General features: G+C 37.2%; 1 protein-coding gene across 1 annotated transcript; it reads left to right on the plus strand.

Annotated features, from left to right (window-relative positions):
- Positions 1–2,449: 2,449 nt before the first annotated feature.
- Positions 2,450–11,003, plus strand: DNAJA2 (DnaJ (Hsp40) homolog, subfamily A, member 2). Its single transcript, XM_009697068.1, has 8 exons — positions 2,450–2,517; positions 3,486–3,709; positions 5,093–5,173; positions 5,496–5,620; positions 7,342–7,538; positions 9,264–9,408; positions 9,581–9,708; positions 10,232–11,003. Exons 2-8 carry the CDS (start codon positions 3,597–3,599, stop codon positions 10,418–10,420), a joined length of 978 nt encoding a protein of 325 aa, XP_009695370.1. The 5' UTR covers positions 2,450–2,517; positions 3,486–3,596; the 3' UTR covers positions 10,421–11,003.
- The last annotated feature ends 3,963 nt before the right edge of the window (positions 11,004–14,966 follow it).

Here is a 14,966-nt window from a genome sequence, read left to right on the forward strand (position 1 = left end):
GGCGCCGCCGGGGCTCTGCCCGTCTCGCCCCCGCAGCGCCGCGCCCCTCCCGCGCGGCAGAGCGGTGTTCGCAGCCGGTGAAAGGCTTTTTGGGTGTAAAAATCCTCGTGAGGGACCAGTAGATTCTAACGGGTGCCATTGTCTGGCCCACGTGTAGGCCTTAGTAGGGTTTCGTTTTGCTCATATATTTGATCCCTCCCGGGCCGAAAGCCCCAAGGTAGGGTAAACAAAGAAGCCAAGCGAAAACTTGGAGCCAGATCATCATTGTAACAATTCACTACGTCCATTTCATTCTGTAGTGTATAAACCAGTTTTTTCTAAAGGGACTTAATGACCATTTACACGTGAGGGAGGATAATTAACTGGACAGTTTACTAGCAGTGACCTGCTTCTGCTGATGGGTGGTGCTGATATTAACAACTGTGCGTTACCCATCATGCGTGTGATAGCCTAATTTGTGCAGGGGTAGGCAATTGCAGTGTTGAAATAGCGTTAGAAGTAGAAGGCATGCGGTGAGAAGATAGTGCTGTGTACTGAGCACAATCAAGTGGAATATTTTTTTTTTCTTACTGAATTCTCCAAAAGTTATCTGTTTGTGTCCTGTAAGAATGACAAACTGACAGCAGTTTTCCACTTGGATAACCTGCGCTGGTCAATATTAATTGCTATAGATTAGACCTATCATGGAATGTAAAGACTGCAACTGCCTGCAACAAGAAGTTCATCATCTATATTTTACCGTCACTGAAAGGTCACACGGATGCTTTATTAATCTGATATTTTAATCTATATAATAGTGTAGGAAAGTGAAAACAAATTGGTAATAGCTTAATCAAAAGGGGCTGAGAGAACAGGCTTCTTCACTGATTAGTTAAATTAACTCCTGCCGAAGTTACAATATAGTGCCAGTGTAGACCTTGATTCTGGATCTGTTTCTGATTAAATAAATAGTGGTACCTTCCTTTTTGGGCCATGGGTAGTCTTCAGAATTGCTCTAAACTGGAATGCTGTTATCAGCCAAGACATGAGTGCTCTCTCTTTTTAAAAATCACCATGCAAGCTCCTTTTTTCCTGGTTAGATAATGTTATGCAGATTTTCAGGGTAGCATCCTGGTTTTGTTTGTTTGTTTTTTTTCTTGGTTAGACTTGTTAAAATATGTGGGGGAAATCCATTATTATTACAGAATGTGTAGGTTTGTGGAAGATTATTTTCTGTTACTGATGGGTAATTTGTCCTATAAGACCTATGACTTTTGTTCTGTATGCTTACCAAGGGTTAGAATATTTGTGTTGTAATATCCGTTTTCTGATTTTGTTTCGTTAGTTCCATATCAAACTTTATTTCTTGATTGCATGCAAAAATACAAGTAATTCAAGATAATCAGTAAAAAGAAGTAACTGCAGATTTAAAAAGAGGAATCTTGCTTATTCCAGTACAAAATGGAAAGTTGTGATCTCTGTAAAGCTTTGTGTGTAAAGCTCTCAACATTGTAGTTCTGAAGAGCTAGTTTAGATGCTCAGCTCTACAGAAAGAGAGCTTTTGAAAAATCGACTGTAAGAACCAGTGTTTCAGTTGTTTGCAGTTGCATCACTGTAGCTTTCTTAATATGTATAATTACAAAAATAAAAGATTGTATACCATGTAACTTTTCATATCTGTCCATGATTGTTTCTGAGGGGTGTTGAGGTATAGTAGGGGAAGAGTTGAGGTCTTTACTGTCAAAAACTCAAATTGTAGGAAAAATCTGTGCCTGTCCTGTTACTTGTTTTATCCTCTACAGTATAAGCAAAACAGATGAAGGACTGCTATAGAAAAAGTGATGATTCTTAGAGTCAAAGTACTGGTCAGAAAAAAAAGCATTCTGAAAATATCTTCGGGAGATTTGGCTGTGCTTACTCGTACTGTTTTAGAAAAGTTAAATAAAAGCAATGATCTGTCATTTCTGCACATGTAACTTATATACTCAGTTCAAAGTGAGATGAAATCTTCCGTTATTGATAGGTAAGGAAGAATAAAGTGATTGTGAGGATTGACTGATAAGGTTGAATGAGAAGCTGAGGCAGCCATTTTGTTGTTAATGTATTGCTGTGATTGAGGTGAAAGTCAACTGGGTTTAAGCTTAAATTGTTATATTGTAGGTTTTGAGTGGATTCTGTGAAGTAAGTAAGTTTAATGAAAGTCTGATATAATTCTTCACGTAAGTTAATGAAGATAAGCAGGAGAACTAGTTCTAGCTATTGTGTGCTATGGTTATGTTTAAATCCAAGTGTAGTTAATTTATGCATATAGTAATGTCAGAATTTATGTATCCTTTTGATGTATGAGTGGTTTCAAAACACTCATTTTCTCACTTTGCTTTATTAGGATTTTCTTTCTTCCTGAAGACACTGCTTGAGTTTCTCGGAAAAGAACTGATTAATCAAAGTTTAAACTAATTTTGTACGTCTTTCAACTAGGCATACAGAAAGCTGGCCAAGGAATACCATCCTGATAAGAATCCAAATGCAGGGGACAAAGTAAGACTTTTTTTTTTTTAAACTCTTGAAGTTTGCTATCATGGTAGCATCTGAGGAACCAAATACAGGTGTTGGGGACTTGCTGTTACAAGTTAAAAAATAATAACTGAGGGGGAACCCTGTCTTGTCTGCTTCTTCCCAATCTCAAAATCTACCAGTGTACCTTGTGGAAAAAAAATGCAGCAATTGGCTGAGTCAAATTGGTTGAGAAGGTAATGCTGAGGGACAAACTGCCTCTTTTCATCTGCTGAGATGATGTCAACTGGCATTGGCATCTACATAGGTCTTTGAAAAAGATAGTGAGTTTTCCAAGTTTTTCCAATGTGGAAAAATGTATGTGTGGAGGTTCTTGAAACTGCTGCAGCATAAACCAAATTGAATATGTGAGAAGGCTGAATTAGATTTGTTATGATAATAGCAATTAAAAAAAGTCAAGTTGACTCAGCTGATTCTCTTTCACAGAACTGAAGCTCTAATGGTTGCTTAGAGGTGAGCAGAGATGGCTATGAAAAGATATTAATTTGTTTTGAGGATAAACACATTAATATGCATTTTAGTAAGTTGCTCAATTTGTTAGCATATTTTAAGTGCCTAACTTATCTTGAAGTCTTTGCCCTTAGTATGTAACTGGCTTTTTTTGCCTGTTGGCTACTGCAGTATTGCATACTTGTGCATTTTCTTCTTTGGTTGGGTTTTTTTTTTTGTTTGTAAGAAAACTGTCTTATGCTAGGCACAGTAAAGAACAAAGTCAATGAGGTTTTGCAATAAAATGTCATATTTCATGATAAGAAGTAACACAGCTAAGCCCAAGTCTGACTTTTAAGTCTTGCATGTTAGAATGAGGGTGGAAAACTGTTCTGTTGTGTACCTTCTTAATTGAGTGTTCATGCTGGGTAAGAAGCAGTAGTAAAATGCTCCCTTGAAGTTCTAAATTATCATGCACTGTTTTGACTCTGTTCCTCTTCTAGTTCAAAGAAATAAGCTTTGCCTATGAAGTATTGTCAAATCCAGAGAAACGTGAGTTATATGATAGATATGGAGAACAGGGTCTTCGAGAAGGTAGCGGTGGAGGCAGTGGAATGGACGATATTTTCTCCCATATCTTTGGTGGTGGATTGTTCAATTTCATGGGTGGTCAGAGTAGAAGTCGTAATGGTAGAAGAAGAGGAGAAGATATGATGCATCCACTCAAGTGAGTATCTTAATACTGCAATTTGTAATGTCAAGCTTTCCTGATTGGTACTTGACTCTTTTAGTTTATATTATTGATATGCTTCTCAGATTCTGCAGTCTGCACCTGCTTTTCAGACCTGCGTATTGTGTTTAGCCCAGAAGGCAATCATCTTGTGTTGCTTTTCATGATTGGTTAATCTTATAGACTACCTAATAATTTGCTTTGCTTGGTTACTAGCCTGTATATACTTTGTTAGCATTATTTTCCTTGGTTTTGCTCCTTAATTATGTTTGGAAGTTCTAATCTGAAAAAGCATTCAACAACCAAGTATTACTCATTAGCTGAATTCTTAGGGAAGCAGAGATACTAAGGCTTTGGAAAGACTTAAGTTGACTTGCATTCGTAGCAGAATACCAGTTGGAACTAAAGTTGCACTGCATAATTAATGGAAATGTGTATGTGGCAGGTTTGGGGTTTTTTTAAGCCATGCTTGACTATCACAGCTAATTGTGTTGTGTCGATCCCTGCTTGCAGTCATGACTGGCTTTTTGCCTGCTGAGCAGGTCCTTTCTAAGTTCTTAAGTTAAACTGCATCTTTCCTGTGGTTGGCAAACGGTGCTTAGTGAAGTCTGTTTGCTTTTACGTGCTTGCTTAGTTTAGTAGCTAGTACTGCATGCTATATTATTAATTAGCTTTGGTTTTGTTGTTATTTGTAAACACTGATGCCAGGCAACCTTTTCTCAGTACATTGTTATTGGATAGAAGTTTCAACTCAAACTCTTAGGAGAAATACTAAATGTGTTCATAAACTTCTATGAATATATGAATGTTATTGGAGTTTGATAGTGTATTCAAAAGCTTCTAAAAAAAAATTGAAACATGAACAAATCTAAAGAATTAAGTGGCCTTGGGGACATGCTAACCCCTCCCTGCTAAACTCTCTTGTGTAGAAAGCCCAATACAGTAGTAAGTATTATGTGTGTACACTCATGTATGCGTGCTCTAAATATTGTCAGGACTGTCTAGAGAGGTTTGTTTCTTACCTGCCTGGTAGAACAAAAAAAAAAAATCAACTATGACTATATACTAAAACCTAAAATGCTAGATCAGCTTGTTTCCTGTTGAGAAACACAAGCAATCCTATCTGGTTTCTTCTGATTAAATCACAGCTTTTTTTCTGAAACTATGTTCAGGATTACATGTGTATATTTGTGTGTATGGAATAGTTTTTAATGACTCCTTGTGAAAGCTAAAATAGTGCTTTAAAATCTTACTTTAGTAGCAGATTTAGTCGTCTTATGAAGATCTGTTTTTCTTTAATTTGTCCTAGGCAAGTATTTTAATTACATAGGGAAAGTAAGTTGTTAAATGATAACTGAGGAGAAATGCTTTATTTTATAGAGTCTCTTTAGAAGATCTGTATAACGGAAAGACAACTAAACTACAACTTAGCAAGAATGTCCTTTGTAGTGCATGTAATGGGTAAGTTTATTTCTGTTTTTGAGTTCTCTGGTTGCTTTGTTGGCATATGGTGTAGTGAAGCATCTCATATGCCAGATCTTTATCAGTATTTGACTTTCTGGAGCCTGCTCTCAGACTAAAAAATCGTTGAACTTGAATGATACTGTTGATGGAACTGGAACTATTCAAGGGCTTTGTTTGGGGGGAAGGGAGGAGGAGGGAACCTAATTATAATTGGTAATGAAATTAGGCATGCTAACCTACTGATGTGGAGTTTATGGGGTTTTTTGTCATATGTTTTTGAAAAACTTACTTTTCATGCAACTGGTGCTTTCTATTCTAGGCAGGGAGGGAAGGCTGGAGCCGTTCAAAAATGTAATGCCTGCCGGGGTAGAGGTGTACGTATCATGATCAGACAGCTGGCTCCTGGAAAGATGCAGTCTGTATGCTCTGACTGCAATGGAGAAGGTAGGCCAAGCTGTTCTATGTTACTAAATGCATTTAGTAGGATTCAAACTCCTTGTTAAATCTCAGGAGGAACTTAACCCAGAACAGTTTTGCTCCCATCTAGTCAGTTTGGTCTCAATCTGATGTCAACATGGAGGAAAACAATTTTACTCGGAACAACAGCAAGATTTACAGTGTTTAATGTACTGAAAAGCAGCCTGGAAGCTCAAACAGTAGGGATGGATTGATTGTTTTAAAAAACACTTAGATGTGAATATTACTTACTGCTATTACTCTTGTGTTAGAGTGAAAACCAAGATTTTGTTGCTTTAGGAGGTCTTTGTCTTTTTGCAGTCTCCTAATATCCAAGGACAGATTTAGGTTAAAAATAGAAACCTAAAGTTGGATTTTAACTTCTTTTAATTAAGATGATACCTTTTGCTGAATTGGTTCTGTTTGGGGGAACGAACAAGTTCAGCACATGATCTGCACTTCATGTGACTCCTTTTTAGATCTTCTGCAGTTTGCAGAGTAGTAATGTTGCCTTGTAGATTACTCTCCACAATACTCAGAAATTACAAGAGTTGTATTTTGTGACTAGTCAAAACATTTCATAAATTATGTTGTTTTTGAATGTGTTGTTTTCACAGTTTACATACCTAATCTACATATTTAGTAGTTTCAACTGCATTATAATGTTATGCTTTGTTTCACAGAAAGGTGGTTTAAGCTGACAAGTTTAATGTTTTAAGCCAAGTGCATCTGCTTGTGGCACTTAGAGCAGTATTGGAAATAAGTACTGAAATTGTACAATGTGTGTGCCTAATATTTTGTTTACTCTGTACAAAGACAATAGCTTACTTGAAAAATGAAGATGAGGTAGAACAAAGGATTTAAGCCATTTTGGATAGTCATCCTTTGGCTTTCTGGAAAAAGTAATTGCCTTGCTAAAGGTGACAACAATGTGAAAACCTATTCAGTTTGAGTATAGAAGTGAAATCCCTTATGTGTCAGAAAATTTTAGGTCCTTTCTGTGGGAAAACCTATCTGTTGCTCTTGCATGAAACTGTGGTTTGACTGACTGTCTTCCCCCCATTTTGTATGCAAGACTCTGTAGTTCTAGCGGCTGCATTTATGTAGTAGATTGTGGTGGTATACTGGAAAAGGTGGCTGTCAGTGAGCAGAACCCAGTAATCCTTTTTTCACTGTTAACTAAAGCGGAACTAAGCTTTCTGAATTCACTGAAATAGTTTGAAATTTTTATTCTGACTTTCTAAGGGAGAGGAGATACTTCAGTTTTGTTTTGGCTTCATCCTGTCTCTCACAGCTGTCATAGTCCTGCATAACAAGGAATGGAAAACTAGGCTTTTTATTTTTGAGTAGTAAGTTGAATGGTAAGGATACTGGAGTCTAAGATATAAGGAACACTAGAAGCTGTAGACAAAGTCTTGTTTTGCCTTTCTCTAAAGTACTCTTGCTTTTCAAAATCCTCGATAAGACAGCTTGGAGGGTTATGTGTATCTTTGTATTCCCCTTGCCGCCTTTTTTTTTTTTCCTTCCTTCCCTCTCTCCCAGCTAGGGTAAATTGAGCCTGGCTTTCCTTTTGTGAGGAATTTGTAAAGCCAACATCTAAATCACTAGTTGTGTTGCATGAATTCTTCAGCCTGCTTTAAAATAGTTTCTCTTCAGAATTGGATGCAATTATGTGGAAATCTCTGAACTCAAAATTTGTCTTTCTTTAGGTGAAGTAATTAACGAAAAAGACCGCTGTAAAAAATGTGAAGGGAAGAAGGTGATCAAAGAGGTAAAAATACTTGAAGTCCATGTAGACAAAGGCATGAAACATGGGCAAAGAATTACATTCAGTGGAGAAGCAGATCAGGCTCCAGGTGTGGAACCAGGCGATATTGTCCTCTTACTCCAAGAAAAGGAGAATGAGGTAATGCATTTGACTTTATATTTTAAATGCCTTTTATCCTAGTCTTTAATATTAAAGTGATATAGATGGCTGTTCATTTTAAAGTAATTCATATAGTTGCAGCTCTGGGAGAGATGGTGAATAGCTTTTAATAGATTTATAGCAAGTAACATGGCTTTCATGGTTAGCCAGAAAAAATTTTGCAAGTCTGTAGCCAGAGGACTTGTAGATTCTGGTCCTTCCTAATGCTAATAAAAGGTCGCTTTCTTGGATAAGCTCAGGCTTTGATACAGTGTATGTAGTGAAGAGCCATTCAGGTTGTTAACTTCAAGCTGCTTTGCTTGTGACATTAACAAAATGCTAAGTCTTGCTTTTTTTTTTTTTAATGTCTTGTGACATGGCAGGGAACTCCTATTAAAATCCCCAGATAGTGCTTTCTATCTCTGCTACTATGGTTCTGGAAACATAACACAGAATGGTGATGTTACTGATTCACTTGTATGAAACAATTGCGTTTGCTTTGTTTAGTTTAAGGCTTATGCTTACTGTGTTCTGGAGTGTGTACATTGCACTTCTGAATTAAATATTTCAATCTTTCTTTTTCTGTGTTAAAACTTCCATAGGGCAGAGTTGAGATGACAGCTGCTTTTTTTTGAATGCTTTTGTTTAGAAAGGCCAGGTATTAGTGTGGTGAGATAAGAAACAGTTTGTGTGTTATACTCTGGAAAGAATGTTGAATGGAGGGGCTGGGGGTGGTGGTGTGTGGAATCTGTTGTGACAGAAAGAGTAGCACTGGTTACAAACTTAAATTCCAGTCACGTATTAAGGATATAATGTGGTTATCTGAAAATCAGGTGGTTTGTAAGCTTTTCAAAGCTGTGTCAAGGACTGCTAACTTGTCAAATCAGTTTTGCATACCTTTTTACACATTCCTCTCTTCTTTCTTCTGTAATACTGGTTGAAATGTGGCATTGCAGTTGATTCGGACTATGATAAGGGAGAAACAGTCCGTAAGCATACGGAAGTCAGATGACGGCATCAGATTCCAGATGGTGGATGCCACTTCTGTCTTAGTCTTCTAATGAACTACATCTAGTTTTACAGTGATAACAATTCTGAAAAATATGGTACCTTGTGTCCTAGTGAGTAAAACTAGACTGACTTTTACTAAAGCTTTTAGCGTTCTTAAAATTTCCCTTGAGGTGAGAGTCATGGTTCTGCCAGTGGATAAAGCTTACATTTACTCTGATTAAGAATCCTGTGTGATATGGCTTCAAGATCACTTATGACAGCTGTGGACTAAGTGATCAAAGAAGCCTGGCTGTAGATGAAGTTAGCTGAAGCAGATATGCATGATGATGAGTTAATGTTGAGAAACAAGGATGTGTGTTTTGTACTCTGGTGCAGGGGTAGTGTCACACTGTCATAGGGTTTTGTTAATAGGTTGCTTGTGGGGAAGATCTTGGGGGTAAGAGAGCACTGCTGCTATGCAGGCCTTCTTGTTTAATTGGAGCTCACCTCATAGTATATAGTGTGGTTTGCCTTATCTTAGATGACACTTTCATCAGGCACAAACCTTCCAAGCATGTTAAGCTATTTGAATTAACAGAATGAAGTTAACTTTATACAAAGGCTGTTGCTCTGACACTGAATTTTAAGAATAAATAATAATGAGTTCTAAATAACAAGTCTGGTGGAGATACGATTGTAGTACTAGAAGAGTCATCTCCTGTTTTTGTTTGTTAGGTGTTCCAGCGGGATGGGAATGACTTGCATATGACGCACAAGATTGGACTTGTTGAAGCACTGTGTGGATTTCAGTTCACATTTAAGCACCTTGATGGACGTCAGATTGTGGTTAAATATCCTCCTGGAAAAGTAATTGAACCAGGTAAGCTTGACCTGATAAGGATGACTTTGACTATGCTTTTGTGATTCTTAACACTTAATCCCATTCTTCTTGTCCTGTTAACTGAACCTAGGCTGGAGAAAGGAAGAGAACTGTATAGAGGAAGAATTGTTCTGAAGTAGCAGTCTCCAGCTTACTTTTCTTTGATTTACAGGCTGTGTTCGTGTAGTCAGAGGTGAAGGAATGCCACAGTATCGTAATCCTTTTGAGAAGGGGGATCTTTACATTAAATTTGACGTTCAGTTTCCTGAAAATAACTGGATTAGCCCAGAAAAGCTTTCAGTAAGTAGTTTTTCAAGCATAAATGTGGTGATCTTATTTGACAGTGTATGCAAAGTGCGTGTGTTGTACCTCACATGCTTGCTTTCAGTGCTTAAATTTAGGTGATAGTACGGTTGCTCTTTTAACATTGTTTATGGGCAACATGTAACTTGAAAATACCCGTTGGAATATGAATGTGTGGAACCTGTATTTAAGAACTGTGCAGATGTTAGGCAGACGAGGGCAGGAGGAAGAATCTTCCTGCTGCTGTGTGGTAAGTTTTCAGAGTATTCAGCAACTGTATTTACTGATGGCACTTCTGGTTGATGATGTGCAGAGCTGTTGGTTTTTTTTATGTGGTGTCTTCCAGTTGATACAAATACTTTGGATACTTTTAAATGAGTATGTGCTTCCAGGTTTACATCAGCTTAAGACTTCTAAACCAAGCCTGCTCTGAGAGGGAGTCTTGAAGTTGTGGGAAACTGGTCGCTTTATTTAGCAGTTGTAGATGCAGTACTGAATACAATTCTCTTTTTTGGGGCAGGAACTTGAAGATCTTCTGCCAGCTAGACCAGAATTTCCCAATGTAATTGGTGATGCAGAAGAGGTAGATCTTCAGGAATTTGATACCACTCGTGGTTCAGGTGGTGGTCAGAGACGTGAAGCTTATAATGATAGTTCTGATGAAGAAAGCAGCCATCATGGACCTGGGGTACAGTGTGCCCATCAGTAAGAGTTTGTCTAAAAAGTTGCACAAGGATTTTCTTTCAAATTTTGCCTGACTTGTTTTCAGCAATCCAGTTGGATTGTATAAATAATCCAGATGAACCAATGGACATCTATTGCTGTATGTGTAACTTTTAAATTGGTCTATAGTATCTACAGAGTGTAATTTAAACTAACCACAAGCTTACATCTTCATTTTGACTGTGTAGCAGAATAAAGCACTTGAAAGGAAGACGAGACTCCTTTTCACATGGGTTTTAAGTTTGTCCTCGTATCTGTGCTTGATTTTTACCAGTTTTGTGTAGATTTTAAGTTTCATATTTTAAATTCAAATTCTACATTGTAAAGTTTGTGTACAATTTGTCCTGAGGCTTGGTATTTGGCTGCACCTGCATAAGCTGCTACAAGTAGAATAAAGAATTTCATAGCCTGTATCTATCATCTAGATGCATGGTAAATGGGCTTTGCACATAATGGGTTTAGAGCTGACTGGGAACAATGGAAGACTAAATTAGAAGTGGTTGTAAGTTTTTTCTACCATCTTGTGAACGGTTTCTGAAATTAAATAAAAGCAGTTGGTGTATAATATATTTCTTTTGCCTTGTAACTCTTGCTTCTCCAGTGGCTTTAACTATTTTGTGTATGAAGAGACTGTTGATGGTAGGCATTTTACAAATACAGGGAGGCTGAAGCTGCTTTAAGACTAGGTTGCAGTTAGATAACAATTGTGTGCCACATAAAAGTCTCTTCTTGAAGTGAGATATGACTAAATGGGCATGGGGAAGGTTGCAGCCATGTCCCCTTTGTCTGAAGAAAACACAAGGATATCTCAGTTCGATCAGCAGATAAAAAAACCTTTTAAATTAAGATGATTAAATACCAAAATAATGATGTCTTTTTCTTTGCCTTTGAATTCAATTCAAAGCCTGATTCAGCCTGACTTCCTAGAGAAATGCTTCCTGTTTTAAAAAAAAATCTTTGTAAAAATGAACCTGATGCCCGCAAGTTGCGGTTGCATTAGCACAGTTTGTAAAGAGATGGCGATTAGTGTTGTACTTGACAAAGATTTTTTTTAACCTGGGAACATACTAAATGTAGATGGCTTTGTTACTTTTCCAGTAGTTTTCACTTACTGTTTTAACTATTAAGACAAATTCTACAGCTTCAGTTCTGTTCCTTTCTATATGCTTTTAACTGGTAAAAATACCACAACAAAACAAAAATGTGACCTTAATTACCAGGTACAGTTGGTTATCTATGCGTTTTGTTACAGTGTTCAAGAACTGTGCATGAACTTCTGTTGGTAAGCTGCTTCTCCATAGCGAGGTTTCTCTCTGTGTTGAGGTGAGGAAGTTGAAAGATGCCTCTCCTTTTCTTTACAAATCTGAAGTGTGACTTGTTTAATTATTGCTCAGATAGTTGTTGACACTTAACCAATGAGGTTGGAGGGACAAACTCCAAGGGTTTCCATGTGCTTCGGTAGGCAGTGGCATTTGAGCGTTGCTGAACAACCTTGTTATAGACTCTAAAACTGAAGCAAGAATAAATACTGTTTGACCTGAATTTTAGTATTGACTTCTTATGCTGTGGCATTCTCATCTAGGAAACCTTTATTTTCATTTATTAAAACTTCAGGTTGCTTTTCATGAAGCTGTGGTGCCATACTGATTCTCCCGATTGATTTCTCCAAGAAGTCGGTCATTTTAACCTATAATCCTAAAACAATTAAAATGTCTGTCTTCTGCTTAGGATTTACCTTCTGGGAAAATGGAGTATGTACTCTAAACTTTTATCTCCTTATTTTTTGGGGGGGATAGTGGAAAGGATTCATGAGAACTTTATAGATAGCAGGCTGAAGTGAAAGAGTGGAGGGGAAGTTGATGTTATGAGTTAGTCTAGTTCTGCTTCAGGCCTGAGACTGTGTTGTTATAGCCTCCTGACAGCAGCATCTTTTATTAAGTGCCAGCTTCTTCAGAGTTGCCCTTGTTATATATATCTCCTGCTCTACTAAGAGGGTATCCCTTTACAAAGCTGTAGTGTAGAAAAACCTTACATAAATTCACAATCTACACTGTCTTTGCTTTCCAGCATTTACATTGCAAGTAATATACTACCACAGTTACTAATGCTTTAGTAGTTCCCTGCTGAAGTTTAATGTTTAAAATAGCTATTAATGCTTTAATTGGGCCAATGTGACTGTCTGATCAATAATTGAATAAACATTAGTTGAGTGTTCTCAGTAATAAACAGTTGGAACATATGTACTTACATTAGAGGTGGTACTATGAACAAATGACTATTCCCTATGTTGGGGGAGGAAGAAAAAGCAACCACCAAAACTGTACTAGAACACATTTCTAGTTGATGCTTTTTTTGTATCTTCTGGATTGGCCTCAAGAAACTGAAAGGAAAAAAAATTCAAGATGTCTGGTCTAGCTTATTCTGTGACATGTCTATTTCTGCATATACAGGGACTAAAATTGACCTGAAGTTGACTCTTGTAGAAGTCTCTTATCTGTCCTCTTGTGTGTGTTTAATTTACCAAGGTGTCTGCAGTGAATATTTAGTCATAAGATACTGACAGGGGCATGGTTCTTCTTCACATAAAAGATGAGGCTATGCTCTTTTGAAAAATAGGTTTGCAAAGTTAGAAGTAATCAGTGGAAGGAAAGATTACTGCTGTTTGAAAAAATAGAACATGTTCAAAGACTTATCTGTTAATATGCAGCAATTTCCCAGCCCTCTAAATAGGATGTAATAGGAAAATTTTATTTTAGTTATTAACCCATAGCCTTCCGCTGTAGCCTTAGGCTGATGCAGGTATGGAGTTCTGTCAATCACTGTGAAGGAGGTGTGGGGCATTTAATTGTATGCCTGTCTTACCACATTTAAAAGGAATATTGTAGTCAAAAAGGGAGTTCTGAAGGCTTTCTAGCTTGGTGACTATTTGTAAGAATGACTTCAGTTGACTGAAGAGTCCTTGTGCTTCATTACAGTGTACATCCTGTGAATTTGCCCTTTGTGTCAGGGTCCACAAATGCTCTCCCAGCTCTTAGTAGCCATTTTTTTCACACACAAAAAAAAAAGCCAGTCTGAAAGTTGCAACTCAGAAGATACTTCAACAAGAGCAGGCTGGATTAAACACTAGCAGCTATTTTTGTAATATGACTACCACCAATTCTTCACCCCAAGTGATATCCACAAGAACAGTGTCTTGGCCTGTCTTTCAAAGCATGCCTAACACTATATACCTTTTAAAAAAAGTGAGACATTCCAAATACACGTTCAGATTTCAGTACTGCATTGCAATTTTGGTTACCTTAGTGTAGTATGGGAGTGAATAGTTATATCATCTTGAAATGTCCATTTGCCTGCAATAATCAAAAGCTGATACCACATTGATATGATGCTCTCATCAATTTAAGGGAAAATGGATGTTAATTCATAAATGTTCTGTGAACTTCATGTATAATCTGAATGAGAGGTTTATTCCTGTATTTTCTGGTTTCCAAGTGAGAGCGCATAGTTTTGATGATAGTATTTTAACTTCATGTTCTCTGCAAGTTTTGTCTCCCATCCTTAGAAAGCTTTTTTTTTTTCCTTATTTGAAACTTGTGACCTTTGCTTCCTTAAGTGAAACAAGGGTAGAAGCAGAACAGAAGGAAAAAAACTAATCTACATTTCATTCTTAAACTAATATTTTAGTTTAAAGAGTGTAGTGTGCTTTACCACAGTGAAAACGCTTTGAAATCACCACTGGCAGAGTAAAAGCCAAGTGCCCCTTCAAGTTCTGAAAAAAACTAAAGCACCCAGAGCAGAGTGACTGCTGGACTGCATCTTCACCTGGGAAGATATTAAAAGCCTTTGCCTACAACTTACTCAAAAGTACGTAAGTACTAAAAAAAATAGGGTTGATAGCCCTACAGCCTGGATTACTACCTGTCATCTTGCACGTTACTGTCATGTCACAGCACAAGACTGGAAATAAGTTTTATTCCTGTGTGAGATTCATGTATGCCACCACAGAACTAAAGTTACATGCCTTAAAATGCTATTGAATTTAGAAATTTGCATCTCAGCTTAATTCCAGAGTTAGATTCAAGGAGATGGATACTGGGAAGACTAAACATTAGTAGTAACCCAACATTACATTCTGCTTGTGGCATGCATGAAAGAATGACATTAAAGAGCCCTCTCTTATGAATTGGCTGGCTTTTTTTTTTTACATAACTAGGAGTCCAATTTATAGTATCAGAGTTAAAACTTATTTCCTACATACAACATATTACTGTTCATTTTACTGTGAACTGAAGTTAGATGTTAACTAAGCCTTTTATAAAGAAGTTGGAAAAATAGAATTATTTTCTTCTGCTTTTGTATCCTTCACAGAGATAACAGGAATGTAATAATACACAGATCACATTGTAAGCTTTTATATAAAAACATTTACTGGGCAGTATACAGTTTATTAAGATATTATAGACATTATCTAAAGAAGTCAGAGGCAGCAAGCAAGAGCTGTCATGCATATTCTGTAGTCCAAGACAGTTCCA

This window comes from Cariama cristata, unplaced genomic scaffold (genome assembly GCF_000690535.1).
Source record: "Cariama cristata isolate BGI_N322 unplaced genomic scaffold, ASM69053v1 scaffold27993, whole genome shotgun sequence".
Taxonomy (NCBI): Eukaryota; Metazoa; Chordata; class Aves; order Cariamiformes; family Cariamidae; genus Cariama; species Cariama cristata.